The 23256-nt window shown below is 44.2% G+C and overlaps 1 protein-coding gene across 1 annotated transcript; it reads left to right on the top strand.

Moving 5' to 3' along the window:
* The first annotated feature begins 19007 nt into the window (after window positions 1–19007).
* tnnc1a (troponin C type 1a (slow)) lies at window positions 19008–23092 on the top strand. Its single transcript, XM_085782608.1, has 6 exons — window positions 19008–19106; window positions 20460–20490; window positions 20685–20831; window positions 21455–21569; window positions 22096–22232; window positions 22378–23092. Exons 1-6 carry the CDS (start codon window positions 19083–19085, stop codon window positions 22407–22409), a joined length of 486 nt encoding a protein of 161 aa, XP_085638734.1. The 5' UTR covers window positions 19008–19082; the 3' UTR covers window positions 22410–23092.
* Window positions 23093–23256: the final 164 nt, after the last annotated feature.

Below are 23256 nucleotides of genomic sequence, written 5' to 3'. Positions count from 1 at the left end.
AGCAGCTCTGTCTCGCCTCTCTCTTTCTCCCTCCCTACGTCTCTCTCTCTCTCCGTCTCTTTGTATGCCTCCTTTTTTTCTTTCGTTCTCTCTCTTGCACATGCATGCACATACTCACACACACAAACACACACACACACACACACACACACACACACACACACACACACACACACACACACACACACACACAAACACGCACGCATGCACGCACAAAAACACACACACAATTTACAAACAAGCTGAGAGGACAATTTTTAAAATAACAAACAGCTTTTGCCAGATATTATTTACTTGCATAGTGAAGTATTGTGGGATGTGGGAATCAGTGAGGTGGGCTGGCCAATGATATTTCAGGAATATTGAGTGAATCATCTACCAAATTTGTGGAGCATGCTCTGTTTCTTTCCTTGGTGATTTTTTTTATTCCCCCTTTGTTTTTCTGGTTTTACCTTCCTGAAGGGATGAACTATGTAAGAAGTTAAATTCCACATCTGCAGAAGCTGCTCGCTTCCCCCTCTGTCGGGATCCTGAGGTAGCTTTCGCCACTCATTTGAAAACAAACGCCGTTTGCACAAAACCCCTGGAAATAGACCGCCATGTTTTAAGAGACATCCAGTCTAACATGTTTGGCATCAACACATCAGCGTGCACGGAGCAGGTCGGGGATAGGTACCTGTGTTCGTCTGTTTGACAGCTCTGTGTGGCAGCCAGCACACGGTGTGGATTTAGTAAACATATGACCTCCATGATAACCAGTATGGGGGCACTAAATCGCTTCAAATTTTGTACATGTGTTGCTAGGCAACAGCATAATCGGTCTCCGTCTCTCCCTCCTTACATGGCTCTCTACTGGGATTGCTGTGCTGCTATCACTGAAAATGGTTAATTAACTTCTACAAAAAGTCCATTAATGGTGCAGATTAGGCTTCAGAGGGTTAAAAAGCACATCTAGGCTATGAAGGGATATACGCCAACATACAAACGCATGACAAAGACTTAAAGGGCCTTTGAAACGAATTATCCTAAAACTATGCAGCTGGTTGTATTTCTATAGTAACAGCTGCAATGAAATCAATATGAAGAAAAGAACACACTGATTCAGCCACTGACAAACTCACTTAGAGAGATAACCTGGGAAGATTGATTCTCTGAGAGAGCGAACAGTTTAATGCAATTACAAGGCCTACTCCAGTAAATACTACAAACATGCGTGTTGAACCGCAGCACCGTCACACACTAATTGTCTAGATTTATGTTGTTTGCATGTGTGTAAAGAGCAATACACACAAATGGAGCATGCACATCCTTTGATGCAAATACGGACATGTTATGTAATATTTCCTGACCCCATCAATGCAAACATGAAGACTGAGTTCTTTTTTTTTTTTAAAGGCTAGAAATTCAAATTTATATGAAATATATAGAAAATGTACAGGGACAAATACAGGGAGCAAATAGGGTACCTCACGAAATCTAAAAATCACAGTGATATGGATTGCAGGTAAGTTCACCTACGCAACACATGTTTGTGATATGTTCGCAATCTCTATTTGATCATTTGATAAGATCAAGACATAGAAATTGCAAGACTCCTTTAGAGATATCTGTTGTGTACTGTGAGCTGATAAATAACAGTCACCTCACCCTGACCACAGTCTCAGACACAAATGCATGATTTTAGAATTCAGTTCTCCTATTTTTCCCTCATGTTACTACTTAATTCAACAGCAACAAGAGTCCATACGCATCAATTATTGAGTGTGTTTTTCATTTGTAAGATTCTCTATCTAACCTTGTACTGCATTTACCTGCACTCCTTAACCCCAAATCTCTTAAAAAACAACTAACAATACAGTACACACACAGTACTCTAACATTAGTATGATTATTTCTGCAGTTTCCATATAAACAAATTACTGTGGGTTACACAATGCAGAACAGTGGATGAATTGATCAACCCAGTTCAGCCTTGGCATTGAACCAATATAGCTCTGCAGAACTTTTTGTTTGACACTATTTTCTTTTATATATACTTTCCCAGAACTAATACGAAATAATATTGAAGTGCTCAAAATAATGACACTGGATTATTATGGACATCAGGCTTGACCTTGTCTATTTCTAAGGGTTTACTTAGAAACTTTATCAGCCTCTTTCATATTTGAAAAATTGCCAGCGTGCATTGAAAGCTCTTCACTTGTTTTCTACAACTTCCCACTGGAGCTCACGTAGATATTTGAGATAAACTAAATCATTTTTCAATCAGCAGCAGTGTATGTTAATAAAATGCTTCAGTGAAATACATTAATAAATCTCAAAGGTTCGTACTCAGATAATAAATAGATGTATTCTCCAGAATTTAATTGTTTTGGGATTATCGTTAGAGTGCGCTCCTTCTGCAGTTAAGAGTTGCAGTTCAGCTTTTACGATTAAGGCTGCCAACCAGGGCTTCAGACTAATAGATGAAAAAAAAAGAAAGGATTAAAGTGATTTGATTACAAATGAATGACAAATCCACAATAATCTGGTTCGTGATCATTTATAGGGGGAGGTTGATTGTGAAGTGACAAACTAGGCTTGGCATAATGAGAATTACACTCTTACAATGTTCAAAAAGTGTCGTGCTGAACTTCAGCTTCAGCTTGCCATAATAAGTGTGCACTGAGAAAACAGTCAGCATGTGGTGCTGGTGGACATTGAAAGTTGGTCTTGAGAAGCAATGGATCTCATGCGACACTTTAACGCTTCTATGGCACAGATTTCTGGACATCTGACTTAGCTCTGATTTGCAATTAATACGCATTAATTCAAAGTGTTCATTCTGATGGTTTTGGTTTGGTTGCCGGCACAGGGCTTTACAACTGAGAAACCAGGATGGAGAAAGCAGCCTCAGTGCACAGCGAACATGTCTGTGTCAGAGAAAATGTGTGGAGTGAAGGGAGACGCCGGGTCCATCATCGGCATCACCAAATGGAAAGGAGCCGCAACATGGAGTTCTTTAAATACAAGCTTTTGACAGAAGCCTGCAAACCTTTCTCACCACACTGCCCCTGCTAATCCCCTCCATTCAACCACATCACTATGGAAACTGACTGGATGTTGCTGTCTAACTTGTGCCATGCAGCCATGTCCTCCACTGACATGGAGCTTGTGCAACAAAATGCTGGCTGATCATTGTTCCACTGCGCTCCATGTCTCCATGCTGTGACACTGTTGGATATTACTGGCTGCCGTACCGATGCGGAACCATTAGGTTAATGTGTTTTGAAATGTGAAAGATGGCTCTGGAAGAGACAGTCGGTGAAGTATAAGCTCAGACACATGCAAGAATAAGCATTTGAGCTATTAAAAAAAAAAGAAAAAAACTTGGCTGAGTGGTGATGGAGTTTGAGGTTGATGGGGCAAATTTTCATATTCCTGCGCCTGCTACCTATTTCATTTCTTTGCCTTTCCTCAGGCAAAATTGCAGGAGAATATTTGTCATGGTTTTAAAGGGTTTATCAGCTTCAAAGCTGAGGGAGCTGGTCGTCCAACCCATCAGTGAGACCACGCAATCCTTCCAGCACTGACAAGAATGGGTTAGAGCATGTGGACAAAATTCCCCAGCTAAGCTTCCAATTCAGAGCTTTTACATAAAGCTTGAAGAAGCACATTTGCATTTGCCATTGACGTCAGCTTTAATCCATCCCAAACTACTTCTTCAACCCCCTCAACATCTTGGAGAGGAGCTTCAGTAATTGCTAATTACAGGAGAAAGATGGTTGTAATCACTAGCGCCTTCGGTCAGCGCTAACATCAATAGCCTGAGATAATCAGCTGGTCCACAGGTAAAGACAGAAGCACCAGTCCTCCAGGATGATCCCAGTCTCAAGCCTTCTGAAATAAACCAGGAATCCAGCCCTGACACCAATATTTTGTTTATCTTGTTGCTGTCATGTCACATCTTTTCATAAAGATGCCAAAAGCATGCCCACCACAGGAATTACCTGCCTGGGTGAGCTTTTGTCCAACAGCTTACCCTGATGGCGTCGCCCATCATTAGGCCTACACAGTGTTTAATTAGATGTTCCTCTGCACTTAAAAGGAATAAATGATACAGCGATGTATTCAATTTTTGATCAATAAATTAATCACCAAATCCTTTTAATAGTAAAACTGACAAACTTCACATCAGAGCAGAGCATCCCCAATGTGTTTGGTGCAATACATGACTCAATATCATAAATGTAAAGCAAAATTGTATCTACAGTATACAAGTCTGCATATATTCAGTGCTTTCAGTCAAGTCACATAAAACCCAGTGAGAGGAGCCATAATAATTCTATACCTCAGTATTTTGTATGTTTATTCATCATGTCCCCAGAATTAACTGTAATGTGTGCAATACATCATCATATAGTGAAATGTGAAATAAATCATGTTCTTAATAAATGATTCATAAGTCATGTGTTCTTACAAATTCCTATCTAGCAGTGCAACAATCAACACTGTTTTATCATTTATGAGGATGGTGCAAGGACCAACTCACTTGTTGTTGAGACAGATTGTTGATTCTGTCTCTGTGGAGAAAAGAGCATCTGGCCTGATGTGTTAGGCAAAATAAAATGTTTTTCAAAAACACAGGTTTTGGGCAAATTCATCATTTTGCTGCTGCAAGAAAGCTGCTGGTGTGCAAGGACAAGCTTTTTTATTTATTTGTATATTTTGCATTTTTTAATATTTGTTTGGCTTTTAAAAAGTTAGGGAGGATGAGTTCCCACACAAAATAAACAGATTCCCCATTACAGGTATGTCCCGAGTGTAAAGACAATCAGTTGAATTTAGGAATATAATTTTAAAGGATAGCATTGCCATTTAGACAAACTATAAGGTTTAGAATATATTTGTTCGCACAAAGCAAATGATCACTGGTGTTGAATTTCATTGTATTGCGTATCATAGTATTTTACAGTTTTCCCTCTGCCATGAGCATGGTGCGACTTTTGTCTAAGGGTATTTTTGAAAATGTTTCATTAATTACCAACACTATTGACACAGAGAATAATGTAATGCTCTGGAAGAATCCCACCTAATAATGAATGTAAAAAAATCAACCAGCAACATTAAGCTATCTTTGAAGCTAAATGGAATGTATTATAAGACACAGTTGTGCTTTTGAACTAAACCTACAGTAAATCAATTTTTACAACCTCCGATATACTGTAGCCTATCCTACAGACAACCTGTAAGACTCGACTGTGTGACACTCACACAGGATTTGATCAAAAACCTAAGAGATGGAAGAATTTAAATTCTGGCCAGATGATTCTGCTCTGGATAAAAAGCCACAGAATCACCAAAGTTATTGCAATTCTACCTGAAGGGGACGTGAATATCTGTAGCAAATCTCATGGTCATCCATTTGATAGCTGTCGAGACATTTCAGTCACAAAAATGTCAGCCTTGTGGTGGTGCAAGGGGAAAAGACAGGGGGATCATGAAAGTCATTAGGACGCGTTGTCTGGAAGACATGCACATCTTACAAAATGTAATGACAATCTGTAGATACTGAGATATTTCTGAGGTCAAGACATGGAAAGTCAGACGATCATCAAAGTTTTGGCACATGAATTTCTGTGTCAAATCGCATGGCAAACTATCCACTCAGTAAAGAGCAAACCCAAAGTCATTTGAAGTCATCCACAATGTTAATGGAAAAAAGTGGTGGACCTTTAACAACTGACCCTGTTGCCACATCACCAGTATTGTTAATAACTGAGCAAAAAAATTAAGTCTTTATTTCATATTGTGATGCAGAGTGTCTTTCAAAATAATTGCCAGAAACAGATCCAGAATAGCATTTTCTCCACACCACACAGCCCACATTGCAAATGATAGAAAACCATCAAAGGAAAACTGTGATGCAGTTTATTGTATATTTAAAGCAAAGCATCATTATCTATTAATCAGTTCAACTTTGTTCTGACATTTGATCTGACTTCTTATGTGAAGGTGCTAATATTTAAGAGCACATTAAAGAGGAACTAAAATAAAAGCATAGTTCTCCTTTAAGGCAGTTAGGAGTTTTAAAAACTCTGTTACCTTCCAACAGGAAATGTTAATGACCATCACACATGAGACTCTGACTCAGGGGCCTCCTGACCCCTTGGGTGCTGGTGCCTGTGTCGGGCTGGACTGCTCAGTAATTAATCCACGACTACAAAGCTGCTAGAATAACATTATAACTAAAATGGAGAGTCACGCTCACTCACCTCATGGGCAATATTTAAGTGTAGCACATGTCTTTCACATTGGGTCATGGGGGTCACTTTCATTTGGAAACTTCTTTTCATATTGGAGAAATATGACAAGCAGTCAGTGCTCCTTTGGCGTGTTTTTGTACCTCTGGCCCACACTTGTGTGCTGTCTGTTTCTCACCAGAGATGTTGGCTGCTCTTATTTGTCAGTTTGACATAATAGTGCTGTAAGCTGTGCAACACAAATCCCAAACCTGCTAGATTTATCACCCCTCAACCTCCACAGAGGCAGACCCATGACTTTACAGTCTTGTTTGTGTGCTTTGGCTGCTGGTTCTATCTAACTTATTTCCTTCATGGTTTCCTATGTCTCCCCATGGCATAGTAAATAGTACAAAGTAAACCATGTTTTATTTAGAGAGCATTGGATTTTCCATGGGCACAGACCAGTGGTGGACTGGGAAATGGATTTAAAGTTGCCCAATTAATCAGTGTGATGTGTGTTTAACACATGGCTCATCTTCCATTAGGGAGTTTTACACTGGGGGCATCACAGAGGTCCAGGATTCTTGGATACTTGTAAGCATCTATTTTCTCTTTGCTTTAAAACACCCAGTACTTATGGTTCTCTTCCAAAGCTTCACTTAACCTTTGAACAAACTATCTAATGTTTGATTGTTTCTTTGACATGTCCTTTAGATTCTGTTCTCCTTTATATGTAACATTTTCTGTGGACTCCATTAGAGCAAAAAAAGTTTTGGTGACTTTGTAGATGATAATGGATGCATTGGCACTAAAGGGTAGAAAAAAGTAAAGGGTGTTGGATAAATTTAAGTCCCCAAAGCCATTTTAGGACAGAGACACATTCACAGTTGAGCGGCAGTCACATCAGAATGAACCCTTTTAATTTCAGGCAGCTTTTCTCTCTAGTATGTAACTAGTGTCGGAGCTAAATTATACTCTTTAACCTTTTGCTCCGCGTTAAGATAAAGAACATGAAACGCAATTTGCTTTATGAGAGAATCCATGGAGATGTGTTAACACACTGCTGTCACTGTCAGACATGACGGGCATGAAGACGAACCCAGAGGTCGAGAGTGCGTGCCACATGCCTAACGGCGTGTGTGTGTGTGTTGGTGTACATATATAAAGACATGTAGAGACAGCAGATGAGCTTGTGTAACAAACCCAATGTGTGTATCTGTGTACATGCATGGATGCTTGTTGTGTGTTCTGATAGAAATGAGGATGATCATTGCAGTGTATGAACAGAGTGATGCAACACCTCCAATGTATCCATCTCCTTAAATGGAACAGATGCATGAGCAAGAGATGAAGTCACTTAATTTAGTTGTTGGCAATGGCATCAGGAAACATTGACCTTTCGTTGGTTCCTTGAGGCCATGAAATGAGTCACATGACGGCCGGATATTTACAGTGCCTCTCGTCACTGGCCTTGTCAAATCACAGCACACTTCACTGAAGCCCAGTAGGCCGTAGGCTGGACTTCAGCTACGCAGACAGATGCAAAGGTGTTTTTTTCCCCCTCTCTCTCTTTTAGCCGGAACGTACTGCAACCCTGAATAACACAGAAGAACACGGGGGCATTAGTAGACGTGCGTGTTTGTCAGGCGTGTGTTTGTGACAGTTTGTGTGAGTGTGTTTGCACAGAAAAGCCACAGTGAGCGAGAGAGAGAAAGGGAGAGAAGAGAGAGACATACAAAGGGAGACACAGACTGTCTGCAGGACCAATGAATTTCAGGCCAATTTATCTTATGAATGAGCCTCTGGAGGGCATTCATCCCCAGACAGTTTCATGAATTGTATAACAAATAAAACTGTACTTCTGGACCCATATCTCACAGAGGGCAAAGCTGGAGTCTTCCAAAGTTGCAATTCCCTCTCTCTATTTGACTTGTGGGTTCCACTGAAATGCACAATATGGTTAAAAAAATTAGACTTTAACATCGGGGTCAGATTCTATCGCTCTTGTTTGCCTTAACCTTGTCTCAAGTCAATTATTCTAGGGGAAAACATCTCTGTTGTAGCAGATGTCACGGTCCAACATGCCATCACATGCTACCAAAGGCTGAAGTAGTTGGCAGCTTTGCTTGTTGGTGGTAGCCCCGACAGTAATAGGTGTAAAACCAATAAATAGAGTTGTTTATGATTTTGATTTCCATCCATCCATCCATCCATCCATTGTCCGCCGCTTATCCGAGTCCGGGTCGCGGGGGCAGCAGTCGGAGCAGGGATCCCCAGACTTCCCTCTCCCCGGACACTTCCTCCAGCTCTTCCGGGGGGACCCCAAGGCGTTCCCAGGCCAGCCGAGTGACGTAGTCACTCCAGCGTGTCCTGGGTCTTCCTCGGGGCCTCCTCCCGGTGGGACATGCCCGGAACACCTCACGAGGGAGGCGTCCAGGGGGCATCCTATACAGGTGCCCGAGCCACCTCAGCTGGCTCCTCTCGATGTGGAGGAGCAGCGGCTCTACTCCGAGCTCCTCCCGGGTGACAGAGCTCCTCACCCTATCTCTAAGGGAGCGCCCCGCCACCCTGCGGAGGAAACTCATTTCGGCCGCTTGTATCCGGGATCCAGTTCTTTCGGTCATGACCCAGAGTTCATGACCATAGGTGAGGGTGGGAACGTAGATCGACCGGTAAATCGAGAGCTTTGCCTTTCGGCTCAGCTCCCTCTTCACCACGACGGACCGATACAATGACCGCATTACTGCGGCCGCCGCACCGATCCGCCTGTCGATCTCGCGCTCCGTTCTCCCATCACTCGTGAACAAGACCCCAAGATACTTAAACTCCTCCACCTGAGGCAGGAACTCTCCCCCGACCTGGAGGGTGCAAGCCACCTTTTTCCGGTCGAGAACCATGGCCTCGGACTTAGAGGTGCTGATTCTCATCCCAGCTGCTTCACACTCGGCTGCAAACCGCCCCAGTGCATGCTGAAGGTCCTGGCTCGAGGGAGCCAACAAGACCACATCATCTGCAAAAAGCAGAGATGAAATCAAGTGGCTCCCGAACCGTACCCCCTCCGGCACTTGGCTGCGCCTAGAAATTCTGTCCATAAAAATAATGAACAGAACCGGTGACAAAGGGCAGCCCTGCCGGAGTCCAACACGCACCGGGAACAGGTCTGATTTACTGCCGGCAATGCGAACCAAGCTCCTGCTCCGGTCATACAGGGACCGTACAGCCCTCAGCAGAGGGCCTCCGACCCCATACTCTCGGAGCACCTCCCACAGGATGCCACGTGGGACACGGTCGAAAGCCTTCTCCAAGTCCACAAAACACATGTGGACTGGTTGGGCAAACTCCCATGCACCCTCGAGCACCCTGCGGAGGGTGTAGAGCTGGTCCAGCGTTCCACGGCCAGGGCGAAAACCGAATTGTTCCTCCTGAATCCGAGGTTCGACTATCGGCCGAATTCTCCTCTCCAGCACCCTGGAATAGACTTTCCCCGGGAGGCTGAGGAGTGTGATCCCCCGGTAGTTGGAACACACCCTCCGGTCCCCCTTTTTGAAGAGAGGGACCACCACCCCGGTCTGCCAGTCCAGAGGCACTGTCCCCGACTGCCACGCGATGCTGCAGAGGCGTGTCAGCCACGACAGCCCCGCAACATCCAGAGACTTGAGGTACTCAGGGCGGATCTCATCCACCCCCGGTGCCTTGCCACTGAGGAGCTTCCGGACTACCTCAGTGACTTCAGCTTGGGTGATGAATGAATCAACCTCTGAATCCTCAGCCTCTGCTTCCTCGACGGAAGGCGTGTCAGTGGGATTGAGGAGATCCTCGAAGTATTCCTTCCACCGCCCGACGATATCCCCCGTCGAGGTCAACAGCTCCCCTCCTCCACTGTAAACAGTGTTGGCGGAGCACTGCTTCCCCCTCCTGAGGCGCCGGATGGTTTGCCAGAATTTCCTCGAGGCCGACCGGTAGTCCTCCTCCATGGCCTCCCCGAACTTTTCCCAGACCCGAGTTTTTGCTTCCGTGACCGCCCGGGCCGCCGTCCGCTTGGCCTGCCGGTACCCGTCAGCTGCCTCGGGGGTCCCCCGAGCTAGCCAGGCTCGGTAGGACTCCTTCTTCAGCTTGACGGCATCCCTTACTTCCGGTGTCCACCACCGAGTTCGGGGATTGCCGCCGCGACAGGCGCCGGAGACCTTACGGCCGCAGCTCCGGACGGCCGCGTCAACAATGGAAGTGGAGAACATGGTCCATTCGGACTCAATGTCTCCAGCCTCCCTCGGAATCCGGTCAAAGCTCTCCCGGAGGTGGGAGTTGAAGACCTCCCTGACAGGGGATTCTGCTAGACGTTCCCAGCAGACCCTCACGATACGCTTGGGTCTGCCAAGTCTGACCAGCTTCCTCCCCTGCCAGCGGATCCAACTCACCACCAGGTGGTGATCAGTTGACAGCTCAGCCCCTCTCTTCACCCGAGTGTCCAAGACATACGGCCGGAGGTCAGATGACACGACTACAAAGTCGATCATTGACCTCCGGCCTAGGGTGTCCTGGTGCCACGTGCACTGATGGACACCCTTATGCTCGAACATGGTGTTCGTTATGGACAGACCGTGGCTAGCACAGAAGTCCAACAACAAAACACCGCTCGGGTTCAGATCGGGGAGGCCGTTCCTCCCAATCACACCTCTCCAGGTAACACTGTCGCTGCCCACGTGAGCGTTGAAGTCCCCCAACAGAACGATGGAGTCCCCAGTTGGGGCACTTTCCAGCACCCCTCCCAGGGCCTCCAGGAAGGCCGGGTACTCTGCACTGCCGTTCGGCCCGTAGGCCGAAACGACAGTGAGAGACCTATCCCCGACCCGAAGGCGCAGGGAAGCGACCCTCTCGTTAAGTGGGGAGAACTCCAACACATGGCGGCTGAGCTGGGGAGCTATGAGCAAGCCCACACCAGCTCGCCGCCTCTCACCATGGGCAACTCCAGAGTGGAAGAGAGTCCAACCTCTCTCAAGGAGTTGGGTTCCAGAGCCCAGGCTGTGCGTGGAGGTGAGCCCGACTATCTCTAGTCGGTACCTCTCAGCCTCCCGCACGAGCTCAGGCTCTTTCCCCCCCAGCGAGGTGACATTCCATGTCCCTAAAGCCAGAGTTGTCGTCCGGGGATTGGGTCGCCGGGGCCCCCGCCCACGGCTGCCACCCAAAACACACGGCACCTGCCCCCTATGAACCCTCCCGCGGGTGGTGGGCCTACGGGAGGGCGGGCCCACGTCGCTCGTTCGGGCTGCGCCCGGCCGGGTCCCGTGGGCCAAGACCCGGTGATTTCCCTTTATAGCAAAATATGACCAAATATAAATTCAAAACCAAAACAACATTGATAATATAATAGGAATGATACACTTTCCTCTGCAGTTTCCCCACTTTATGATTTAAGCTGATTATATGGGTGTTCATGTGACACAGAATCTCACCTGCAGCAGCTTTTAATGCTGACAGTCTGTTCCAACAATATCTCAGCTACAAAGCCATTTCAAAACATTTTTCTCTTGGACACAGCACACAGAGCACAGATCAGTGCCAGCCAACAGCAAATACCAGGACAGAGATACCGTGGCAGAACCTTAGCGGCTCCGTGAGGCTGTGCTTTATTTAATTTAGCTAAATCTGCAGTCAAACATGCTCACAGTGACAATGTTAACATGGTTATGTTTAACAGATATGATGTGAACAATGCCCAATAGCCTATGTGTGTTTTTTTGTTATTGTTTTTTTTGGTTTGTATGTTAGCATGATAATACTGGTCAGTTAGCAGAAATCCAAAATGCATTGGAAACTGATGTGAATGTCATTAATTATTAATCATTAGTAGACCTGATGATAATGCTTGATGAAAAGTGAGGGGATCACAATTTCACCCTGACCAACAATTGTCAACCTGCTGGTATTGCAAGAGGAAAAGTACATGTTCACCAAAGTCATTGACATACAGTGCATGGTCTGGGAACCATGAATGTCAGAGTGGTGCAACAGTGAAAACTTCGACCTGCTGGTGGTGCCAAAGTCAGGTCACTCTGAAAGGGAACATTTGCACCTGTACTACAGTATAATTTCATGCTAATCCTTCCAATGGTTGGTGACATTTCTATTAGCTACATTTTTATTCATAGAAACTGCACTTTTCCAAAGTATGATTCTGACAAAAGAAATAACATCACAATGGATCTATACTGCCATGCATTCTCCAATAGCGGTCTTCATGTACCATTCAGTGCTGCTTATAATTAATGAATAAGTCTGTTCACATAATATTTGATATGTTTAATAAGAAAAGGTCACTCAATATATTAATGTTGCTACATGATGAGTAAGGAGGTTTTCCACCATCATTCTCCAGAATCTCAGTGTGGAGCTTAAACTTTGATTCAGCTCAGAAAAAGCAAGCGGCAGCTAAAAAAGAGGGTTGATAGAAGCTGGAGGAGTGAATCTGTGACCCACTCTCTCTCAATACGCTCTCAACAGAGCTAACTTATACCGCTGTTCGTTTTACTTAGGAATGTCTGAAAATTTGTCAGACATCCTGAGGGCCCTCAGATTCCATTTCAGAGAGCAGTTATTTGAGGGGAAGAGGAGAAGGCAGAGGCACTGACAAATCTAAAATGGGTGTGTGTGCATGCAGGGACAGGCGATGCAGGCAGCTGAGGGTCGCTCAGGGGAAGGTTCTGGCTGTTGTGTGCGTTTTTGCAACCAACAGCAGCTCGTAGTACCAGGCCTTCTTGAAGTCTCTGGGTGGTGTCCTGGTAAGGTTTCCACCTGGGGCTCTATTATAGGACTAGTATAGGGTTCTATAGTTTTGCTATAGGGGACTTCAACTAACATGTGTCCAACAACAGAGGAATCTGGAGGGGCGTGATCAGGAGGAACAATCTCCCTGATCTAAACCACAGAGGTGCTTTGTTATTGGACATGTGTGCTAGTCATAATGTGGCCATTACAAACACCATTTTCGCGTAAAATGATACAAGTTCTTAGACTTTTAACTGTAATTTTATCTGTAAGTCGGTCTTTGGTTGTGCTACAGTTTATTCATCTATTCATGTCTCTGTTAATTCCATCACAGTCCCTCTTCAAGTTTTGAAGTGAACAGAAGACTTTAAAATAGCTGCAGTTACAAACCAGGAACAATAAAAAGAGGAGTTTTTATACTGATTCTGGACATGGTGGGTTAAAACAATTCAATCTGGGGGCTTTATGTTATTCTTTGAAAGCATGACTTTATTCAAGTTATAAGTTATACTTAAATGAAGATTATTATTTTGAGAAGATGAATCTCTTGTTTCAAAGCAGATTATAAATTTTCCTGTTGATCCACCAAGCTGATAGTTTGATTGATATTGTATACATGTTTTTAGAAGATGCAGTTTAATTATATAACAATAAACTGTATACCTATATAAAATAACAAGAGAGACACAGTTATGGTCCTTCAGGTCCCTTTGGTAAATAATATACCACTTTTTGTCCACAAGAACAATGTCAATGATTTAGGGTATTGCTGAGCGAGATGCTTCTTATTTTTGTCTTACTCTGAGTCAGCAGTCCATCTGTTCTGGTATTGTCATGTTGTGTCAGCCTTTTGGGGGGAAGTTTAAAAGATATGCAGGCTATTGCAATGAAGCTGTGCTTTCATGCTTTACGATGTTAGAGAGGCATATTATGTGATTATCAGTTTGATTATTTTGATAGGGAAAAATATATTTATTGGATTCTTTGAATATCAATCAATTAAGAATGTCAAAAATGCAACACATGGCTGAGCCCGAGGCCGCCTGTCTCTTTAGGCAGGTCTTTAACATGCAGAGTCATATTACAGGACACACAACCCAGACCAAACCAAACAAAACCAGTGATCGGCCTCAGCAATAACAAACTCTTCCTCTACTGCAATGGGCTTTATGCACAGCTCCACTACTGATTAATGAAGGTGTGCCTGACCTTTGTAGTGAGGTCAAACACACCTGGATCAATCAGTTGGTCCAATAATGTAAGACAGGAAATTAAGGAGCTGGCTTATTTCAGGAAGTAGTGGAGCTGTGCATAAAGCCCATAAATGGCCACATCGCCCTGCTGGGATTCAAACCTCAGCCTCCCATTCCACATTGTCATTACCCACTGACCTATCCAGCTGGCTGTGTTCAGCCCTCTGATCAATTACTGTTCAATGATCTTGATCAATTTTGGAGAATTTGGAAATTATAATGGGTGTGTATTGCACAGACTCAGTTCAGAATGGGTGATATCATCAGCTAGAGTGGGAGAGGTTGTTTGGGATTCATACCCCCCACCTCCAAATCCAAAGTCAGTGGAATTACCCACTGACCTATCCAGCTGGATATGTTGAGCCCTCCACTGTCTCCTTCAGAGACGGGAGATGAGATGGCGGCAGGCTCCCATCCGCCAGCTTGTCCGCTGTCTTTTTAGGCAGGTACTCTGACACATATGTGTCATAAATCAGATTATTAGGAATATCTTGGATGATTAAATGGTGATGTTTATCACTTTCTTTACTGTCAAAGTCCAACACATATACACTCACAAAAATACACACAGATTAACCGCTCCTTCATGTCAATGTTCAGAGAGAGAGCGATGATCAAGTGTCTGTCTGATTAGTCCTGTACTAAACAACGTGTGACTCCTGATGTCAGGGTTGTGGGTTTGATTCTAATGTTGACATATACTGTATCACACCCCGGCAGCGCCCCCCATGGCACCCTCAAAATTTCTGCAAGGAAATTTGCCAGTTTATTTTTTTCTGTCTTCATAAATAGTTACGGCACTTACTGAGTCAGTGTTAACGATACAGGAATAGGAAGAGCTTCAAAAGGAAAATTCTGATTTCACCAATTTCATCTTTTTTAGCATGACCACTGCAAAACTTGTTTGATGATTAATCCCAAAACAGAATCTTGACCGCTCCTTTTGCTGCCACACAAGAGAAACACATTTCCTCTCTTGCTTGAAGGGAACTTCCTCTGCCATACATCTGAAAGGAAATCTTTTCTGGGTGTCTCACACACTATTAAAGAGGTTGGAGAATGGAGGGGGGGGGGTGAGTTCGGGTAGAAAGGGTGGCAGGCGACTTGGTGGTCCAGTGGACTGGAAAACGCTGCCCCCTGGCAGAAAGTTAGCGCGTGGCTTTATCGGCACTGTAGCTAATGTGGCCACTGGCTCATTAGAGCTCTGATGTAAGGAACACTGTGTAACGCCAAGTGCACCAGCCTAAAGAGTTTCAGAGAGGAAACCACTGAGCACAGTGAAGACAAGCGAAGACTTCCCTCTCCCTCATCTCAAAGAGTCAAATCCCTCAATTTGGGTTAGACGCTGTCACTGATGAGAAAGTGGGCTTCTAAAGCAGTGGGTGCACAGACAGAGATGCTTTCATAGTGGAGAAAAAGCACTGTGTATCATTCAATGACATGCAGAGCATTCACAGCCTGCCACAACAGGAGCTGCTGACAGGTTGGACATCAATGAAAGGAGGCAGAGAGATAGATGGAAGGAGAGAAATAGACAGAGAGAAGAAGGGAGGAAAGAATTGAGAGAAAGAAAGGGGCTGACAGGCTCAGCTCCCCTCCTCCCCTCAGCAATCAAGGAGGTGAGGACACAGAGGGGAGGAGGAGGAGGAGAGAGCGTAGGACCTATGTTTCAAGCTCAGCTGCACGTCAACCCAATCATTGTATCACACAAGTATTTAAATTGACACGATGTATGCTGTGCATAGTAGTAGATCTTCACAAATGTAGTCCAGCTGATTCAGTACTGCCAGCATGAGATGTTACACCTCGGGCATTTTGACATATTGCATACTCGGAATCTATAATGTTTTCTGTAGGAGTGTAAAAATGGCTGACGATTGAAATGAAACCCTTCAAGTAATGAGAAGTCAGACAGACAGCTATTATTATGTTAAGCAGGATTTACAAGCACAATGTAAATGCCTTTGCAACTTCACAACATTACACATAATGTGCTCGGATGCAGGTATAGAAAAGAACTGAAGCACTGTGTGATGTGAAATATAATCATTTGGACCTGTGTGTTTAGCTAATTTGCATGAATGGCTCTGGTGCACAAATAACCACTGTTAACCCTAATTATGACCCCCCTCCACATATTCAGTTTCGATGTGTGTGTATGTATGCGTATGGGAGGCAAAGAATAGCAAATAAATACAGTCACTCCGAGGACAAAATGTGGTGGCAGGGAGGCAGAGAAGGAGGTGGAGGGGGAAATAGCCCCGCTCATCTCCTCTCATTTTCTGTCCGCTACTACCCAGCAGAGTTTCTATGGCAACCCCTCAAAAAGCGGTGTGCGGTGAATTGTGGATTTGAGATGCGCTGTCTGATTGCGCTGTGTGGAGGAGATGGCTGGCTCTTTCGTCAGCCTTCCTCTGTAAGAGGAAATTGGTGGAGAGCTCCAATGAAACAGCACTCCATATGCTTTCTTTGATGTGCGTGCCAGTCTTTGGTTCAACGGCACGTGTGTATGTGTGCATGTGCATGTGCATGTGTGTTTGTGCACGCTCACGAAAGCTTTACATTAGAAACTAGTGCCCCCTGCAGAGCTGCTCATCACTCTTGGCACCCACCAGACTGCACTCTGCTCTCCAAGTGAATCTGTCTGGCTGACCATGGAGACTCATCAGTATGCTTTGGGTTTCAGCTGATGGAGTCAGTGCCACTGATGACGACTCATTTCTGTTCCGAATTCCAGCAGCAACGTAGGCTACAACACAGCGCTGTGTGTTTTGATTATGAAATTTTGACGAATGACTGAGAGAACAGGCAAGGACAATGGGTACAGAATAATTTTGCCTCCATCCCTAACCCCTCTCCACCCTGCCGCCTCTCTTATTTCCATGGAGGTACAACCTGTGCAAAGTGACTGATGTGCACTGATGTGAGGTCTTTGTCAGGGGATCTGTGTCTGTGTCTTTGTAAGAGTACGACATGTATGTTGTTCAGTGCGAGCTCCCTCTCTCTGGCTGTATGATGCTTGTAAGCTGTGCCAGTCCCCATTAGCATCCCATTATAAAGCAGCATGATCACTCGTCACTTAGAATGCCTGCCACAGCATGCTCTGTGTGTGTGCGTGCATGCATGAATGTGTGTGTGTGTGTGTGTGTTTGTGTGAGCTTTTTGAGAGAGCACGTGTGTGTGAATCACACAGTCAAGTGATGGAGATGGCCTTGTTTTTGAAAGAACGTGGAAATACTTTTTTTTTTTTTCAAATGCTGCAAAATCTTGTGCTATGTACAATTCAATTTGAATGTGTCTGCAAGTGTTTGGTTTGTTTGACCCAGATTTCTCACCTACCCCACTGTTGATAAATTGGATATCCGGAGGCAGCCTTGCGCAACAATTTAATTTAGTGGATATGTAGTGAACAGCACCCTCTGCTGACTAAATGCATGTCTCACGAGAAGGTTAGGATTTAAAGTCTTCATCAATCATGCAGAGTGGGAACTGCCTGAGTTGTGTTGCTCACAGGAGAAATCTAACGTGCATTATTTCAGTATAATTGTGCGTGTAATCTGAATAAATGCTTTCTAACTGTATTACTCACTGCTTTTATAGATGGCTGTCTCTAAGGTCTGTCCTCACACAATCCTTTTATATTATAGATTTAGTAAAAATTCATCATCATGATCTTTTTCAACCAGCGCCGTGGTCATTAATCTGGATCATCTACCAACCCTCTTCAGCAGAAAGTACTTCCAGTGGAAATTGTTCACAGCAATGTCACAGAGCTGTGGCATGTCCTTAGTGAACTGTATTTTCTGTTCGTCGGTGCTACTGTACAACACCAAAACAAAGAAATATAATCCCATTCACTTCCTTTGTATCAGGGTTGAGGCATAAACCTCAAAACCATTGAAAGTAAGTGACACAATATATATTTTTTATCCTTTTGGTTCTCTTGTTTATTTTGCAAAAAACTGAAAATGCCTCTGGTTTTCAGCTGCAGAGGAACCGATTTATCTTACCTATTTTCACAGCGGGCACATTTGCAGGTTTCAGCACTAGAAGCCCAGGTGGTATGAACAACATTAACAATGGCTTGATTCCAGTTTGCTGTTCCAGGCCCAGGGCCCTGGCGTGTTGCACTGGCATGCCTCCCTAGAAGCCTTAAATGGAATGGAGCCATCACTAATGTTCTCACTTACACCTGTGCTTTTCCTACGATGATAAGCCAAAATGTCTGCTATACTGCGCATACACACACCTGTCGGTATATTCTGTTTTATTTTGGGTTTTTTTTTTACTTTCTGAATACTCCTTCTTTTTTTTCTCTCCTCCCCTTTCTCTTCCTGCTGGCTGTAGTCTGTGTCGCTCTCATCCTGGCCTCCACCCTCTTACCTCCTCTGCCACCCCCGCCCTGCAGACACACACACTCTCACACGCACAGCCTCCTGAGCCCTCTGCGTCTCTGGTCCAGGTCTAGAGGAATGTTGAGTGTCTCTATAGCCCCCTCCCTGGAGATTAGGCTTCACCACACCATGCATGCTTCCTCCGCCTCCCCCCTCTTCACTTCATTCCATTCCAAAGTATGCCCCCTAAGAGCTGCTGCATTTTTATCTGAGCCTGGTGATTGTGACAGATTGGCCAAATGACACACATACACAAACACACATTTGTGGACACACGCTGAGGCACAAACAGAGGGGAAGCTGGTTTACCCTGGGGAGGGGCCAGACAGCGCCAGACTCTAGCTATAAAACCCTCTCAGGATGAGGCCAGCGTCCTGCCCTGATCTGGACAGTACCTCCTTCCTCTGTGCCAGGACGCCGTCAGGACAGGCAGCAGACGAGCCTCCAACATGAACGACATCTACAAGGCAGCGGTATGTCCTCTCTCGCAACTCAATGAGCTGAAAGTGTGAAGCTGCTCACTAAAAATCTGTGTGTGAACTAAATCTGGTGTACGAGTGACGTTGCTTTGAATCATAAACCATAATCTGTAACATTTACTGTTACTGACAAAAAAGCAATGATTTACAGTAAAAAGTAAGACTGTCAGTCCCATTTAAATGTGCGTTATAACAAGGAATATTTTAGCGCTTGTGTATATATTTGTTGTGTAAAAAAAAAAAGGCTTCCTCATTAGTTTGTCCAACTGACATCTGACATTACTTGAATGGTTGACAAATCCCTGTTGATGGGCCTTGCACAGCACACAGCTTCCATCACCTGCTGATGCCAAAAGAGCCTTGACACCATATTCGTCTCTTAGATGTTCTCCTACTTCAGCCCTATCAGAGCTGATAGGAGCCACTCAGGAGGTCACCGACAGGACAGGTCCCTGATCCGCTCGGCTCCTTCAGTCATGACTTCAAATGGAGCAGTCACTACTTCAAATGGCTAATTTTGGCCAGTTGATGAGACACTTCTGCGTCCGTGGTCCTCTGGTGCCAGAGAAGGACTTCAGGTTTAGATAAACCCCCCCACGGCTGAATTCCAGCATTATCTATGAGTCAGAGAGCTGTGTGGCTGTCTGTCCACCTCAGCCTGTATGGTCAGCTGGCTGCTCCGTTCACTCCAACATCCCCAGTGAGCGGTGCAGGCAGCCGAGACAGTAAAAACACACAGGAATGTACATTACATGTGTTTGCTTAGATAGATGTTTTTCATATATCATCACCAGTGGAGTATGTGTTATGAGTGTGTCTACATGTGTGTGTGTTTAATTTATAGTAGACGACAGACAATAACTCTTACATAAGCACCTGTCTCCCTCTCTCATTCGTGGTAGCTTTTCCAGGATTACTGTTCCATTGTTGGGCCAGATCCACAGCTATGCTAATTTAAAGCACTGTGTATTGTGTCCTTTATCTGTGGTTCCTGATCCTCCTGTCTGTTTATTTTTAACTCTTCCTCTAACTGGCTCTCATACATGATATATAGGTTCTGTGTCAGGGATGGCCCAGTCTGTGGTCACCAAATAAATTACCTTCGCTGGCTGAAAAGTTATCAAAACACAGATAATATTGTCCTGAGGCTGGTTTCGACACTTTATAATTCAAGATATCTGAGTCCAAAGCTACGGCAGGTTCAATAACTGTGGCTAAATCAGTAACAAATTGACAAAAACAAACACATTTTTACCAAAAAGTAGTTGAGAAAGTGCAGAAAATGTATATTTCCCTGTTTTGTCATCAATTAACAAGTAATAACTTTTAAATTTTTGTCTTTTACAGGTTGAGCAGCTGACAGATGAACAGAAAAATGGTGCGTTCATATCAACTATGTCTCACCACCTTGTTGCTTTAAGGCCTGTCATCAACTTTAAAAATGTGCTTGTTCATATATGAATCACATTTCATCTTTACTGTACATCATGCATGGTGTTGCTCACCCTGTGCAGGCCCCGTAACGTGTTGTAACACTGGGTTGTTTTCCGATGTGCTGCTGTGGTGTTGCAGAGTTCAAGGCCGCCTTTGACATCTTCGTACAGGATGCAGAGGACGGCTGCATCAGCACCAAGGAGCTGGGGAAGGTGATGAGGATGCTCGGCCAGAACCCCACGCCAGAGGAGCTGCAGGAGATGATTGACGAAGTGGATGAAGACGGTAAATCAAAACACTATACAGCACTACAGTGCATGAGGCGAAATGAGCGGTTGATTGTTGTTGTTGACCTCTTCATCCCCACCGACCCGCTGGCACGTCCATCATTGCACAATCGTGCTGTGCAGACAAGTGTAGTTCAAAGGCTCTCAACTTAATGTCAAATGATGGTCGTGGATCTTAAATATGACAAGACGTGTCTCGCTGGATTAAAGGGAAATGCATATCAGATGAAGCCCAAGTCGTCTTGAATTTTCTCTGTGATGTAATGATGAAACAGAACATGAATTTGTTCCATAAAGCTTCAGTGGGTATGCCATGTTTGTTTCTAAAGAACCTAAGCTACAAAAGACACATAAATAATCAGTATTTGTGTTAAATGATGATTCAGAAATAATTTGTTTTACTTAGATGCTGTTTGTGGCTTTGTATTAAAAGCACTTTCAATCAGTGAATAAGTCTTTGCAGCCTCCAATGTGGTTCATATTGATGCACTGTGCTTACAGACTGGGCCTTTAATGAGAGAACTGGTGGTTAAATGAAACAAAATTACATCCAGTGTGGAGCGAAACGATGTGATGAGGCACCTTGTGTGTATGTGTGTGTGTGTGTGTGTGTGTGTGCAGGAAGTGGCACGGTGGATTTTGACGAGTTCCTGGTCATGATGGTGAGGTGCATGAAGGACGACAGCAAGGGGAAGACAGAGGAAGAGCTGGCTGAGCTGTTTCGCATGTTTGACAAGTGAGTTTCATGTTTTAACATTGTCTTTAGTTTGTCTAACTGAATCCAAAGCATTAAAGCCTTGAGAGCAGCTTATCGGTACAATCTGTTGTAAAAAACAAAACTAAAACTAAATGATGGGCTTGACAAAATATATAAACAAGTGAAATTACCACAATCAAATTGCTCCTCTAAGTGTGGCTCCAACAAAGTATGTTCCCTATGTGCAATTATGTGTACTGACAAAATGCCAAGTAGCTCCGCATAGTACAGCATGTAGTCTGCTCCATAATCCTTTTTGACAGCACAGAATATTTCAAACACCCACTCCATGTAAGCCAGACACCTCGTCTGAGCATCAAAGCAGACACCAGCAATACTTTTTTTCTCCCCTCACACTGATGGTTCTCAAACATTCAAAACTTCAGGATATGATCAGTCACTTGTCACACACCACAAACGCACCACCTCCTCCACTGCCATCTGTAAAGCTTAATTTTGGTGTGCTGTGTACAAATAATGCATTTTCACCCCTTTGATTGTGCAGGAACACAGATGGTTACATTGACCTGGATGAGCTGAAAATGATGCTGGAGTCTACAGGAGAGGCAATTACTGAGGATGACATCGAGGAGCTGATGAAAGACGGGGACAAGAACAACGACGGCAAAATTGACTATGATGGTGAGGAGTTCCAGCTGATAAAAGAGACTTGGTGAAATGGTTATGTAGAGCAAACGCTCTAACGTTTCATTTTTCTATAATCTATCATTCATCCCTCAAAAATAGTCGCTATTTGCCAACCGATGTGTCTCCCTGAATTTCACAGAGTTCTTGGAGTTCATGAAAGGAGTGGAGTAATCCTGCACAAGAGAAGATCCAGAGTGTTATTTTTGTATTTCCCTGTGACTCCACGGTCATCTGTGGAGAACTGGAAGCTGACTTTGGATGCCACTGAGAGATCCTTGGAACGACTTTGCAAGATTTAGTCAAATACCGCATCTGAATGTTTCTGTATTTTTCTACCATCTCTTGCATTGTTGTAAATACAGACTGTAACTACTTTTTGGTGCCCACGTATACTGAATTTGTGTAAATGTATTCAAATTACTTTTCTTTTCTCATTTTCTAGAGGGGACATAAAGCATAACAGTTTGGCTGATCAACTTGAATGTTTGTTTCCGGCTTATCTTATCTCTGAAGTGCCACAGCCAGTTTACAAATCTTCTTACTGAGAGGCTGATATTGTTTTCTCTGTGCAGAAAATGTATGTGTGCACGCCAGCAGAATGTATCCATGAGTCAACATTGTTTTACACCGTGGACTCTGGTAGAGTAATCATACCTTTCAAGCAATGTCGGCCTCTTGGATGCAGTCTGGATACCGTGCATGTAATGAAGTGCACATACAGTTTCAGATACCCTCAGGACTTTTTACTCCTCTCTCATGTCCCTGAAATGTCAAGAGCGTCTGCATATTTCGACATGAAAAAGTCTCTTTGGAATGTGTGCACATGTAATAAACAAGGTGCAATTGTCAAAGCAGTCACTTTTTAGCAATTTTTCATTTTGTTTGAAAAAATGTACTGTTGATGTTTTCACACAAATGTGTTTGGCTCAATGAATTCTGCAGACATGCTGTTCCACCCTCGGGTCAGTGTTTTTAACAGGTTTAATATTATTATTTGTGGAAACAGCTCAAAACCATA

Source organism: Trachurus japonicus, chromosome 7, assembly GCF_045865225.1.
Source record: "Trachurus japonicus isolate A0001 chromosome 7, Traja_1.0".
NCBI lineage: Eukaryota > Metazoa > Chordata > Actinopteri > Carangiformes > Carangidae > Trachurus > Trachurus japonicus.
Note: the sequence above shows the minus strand (reverse complement) of the source record. Positions and strands in the feature narration are given on the sequence as shown.

Bases quoted from the DNA above. Each gene is read 5' to 3' on its own strand.
- tnnc1a (XM_085782608.1), top strand. From the start codon at position 19,083: ATGAACGACATCTACAAGGCAGCG. The intron at 20,491-20,684 runs GTGCGTTCATAT...GTGGTGTTGCAG, and splicing joins GACAGATGAACAGAAAAATG to AGTTCAAGGCCGCCTTTGAC. The intron at 21,570-22,095 runs GTGAGTTTCATG...TTGATTGTGCAG, and splicing joins CTGTTTCGCATGTTTGACAA to GAACACAGATGGTTACATTG.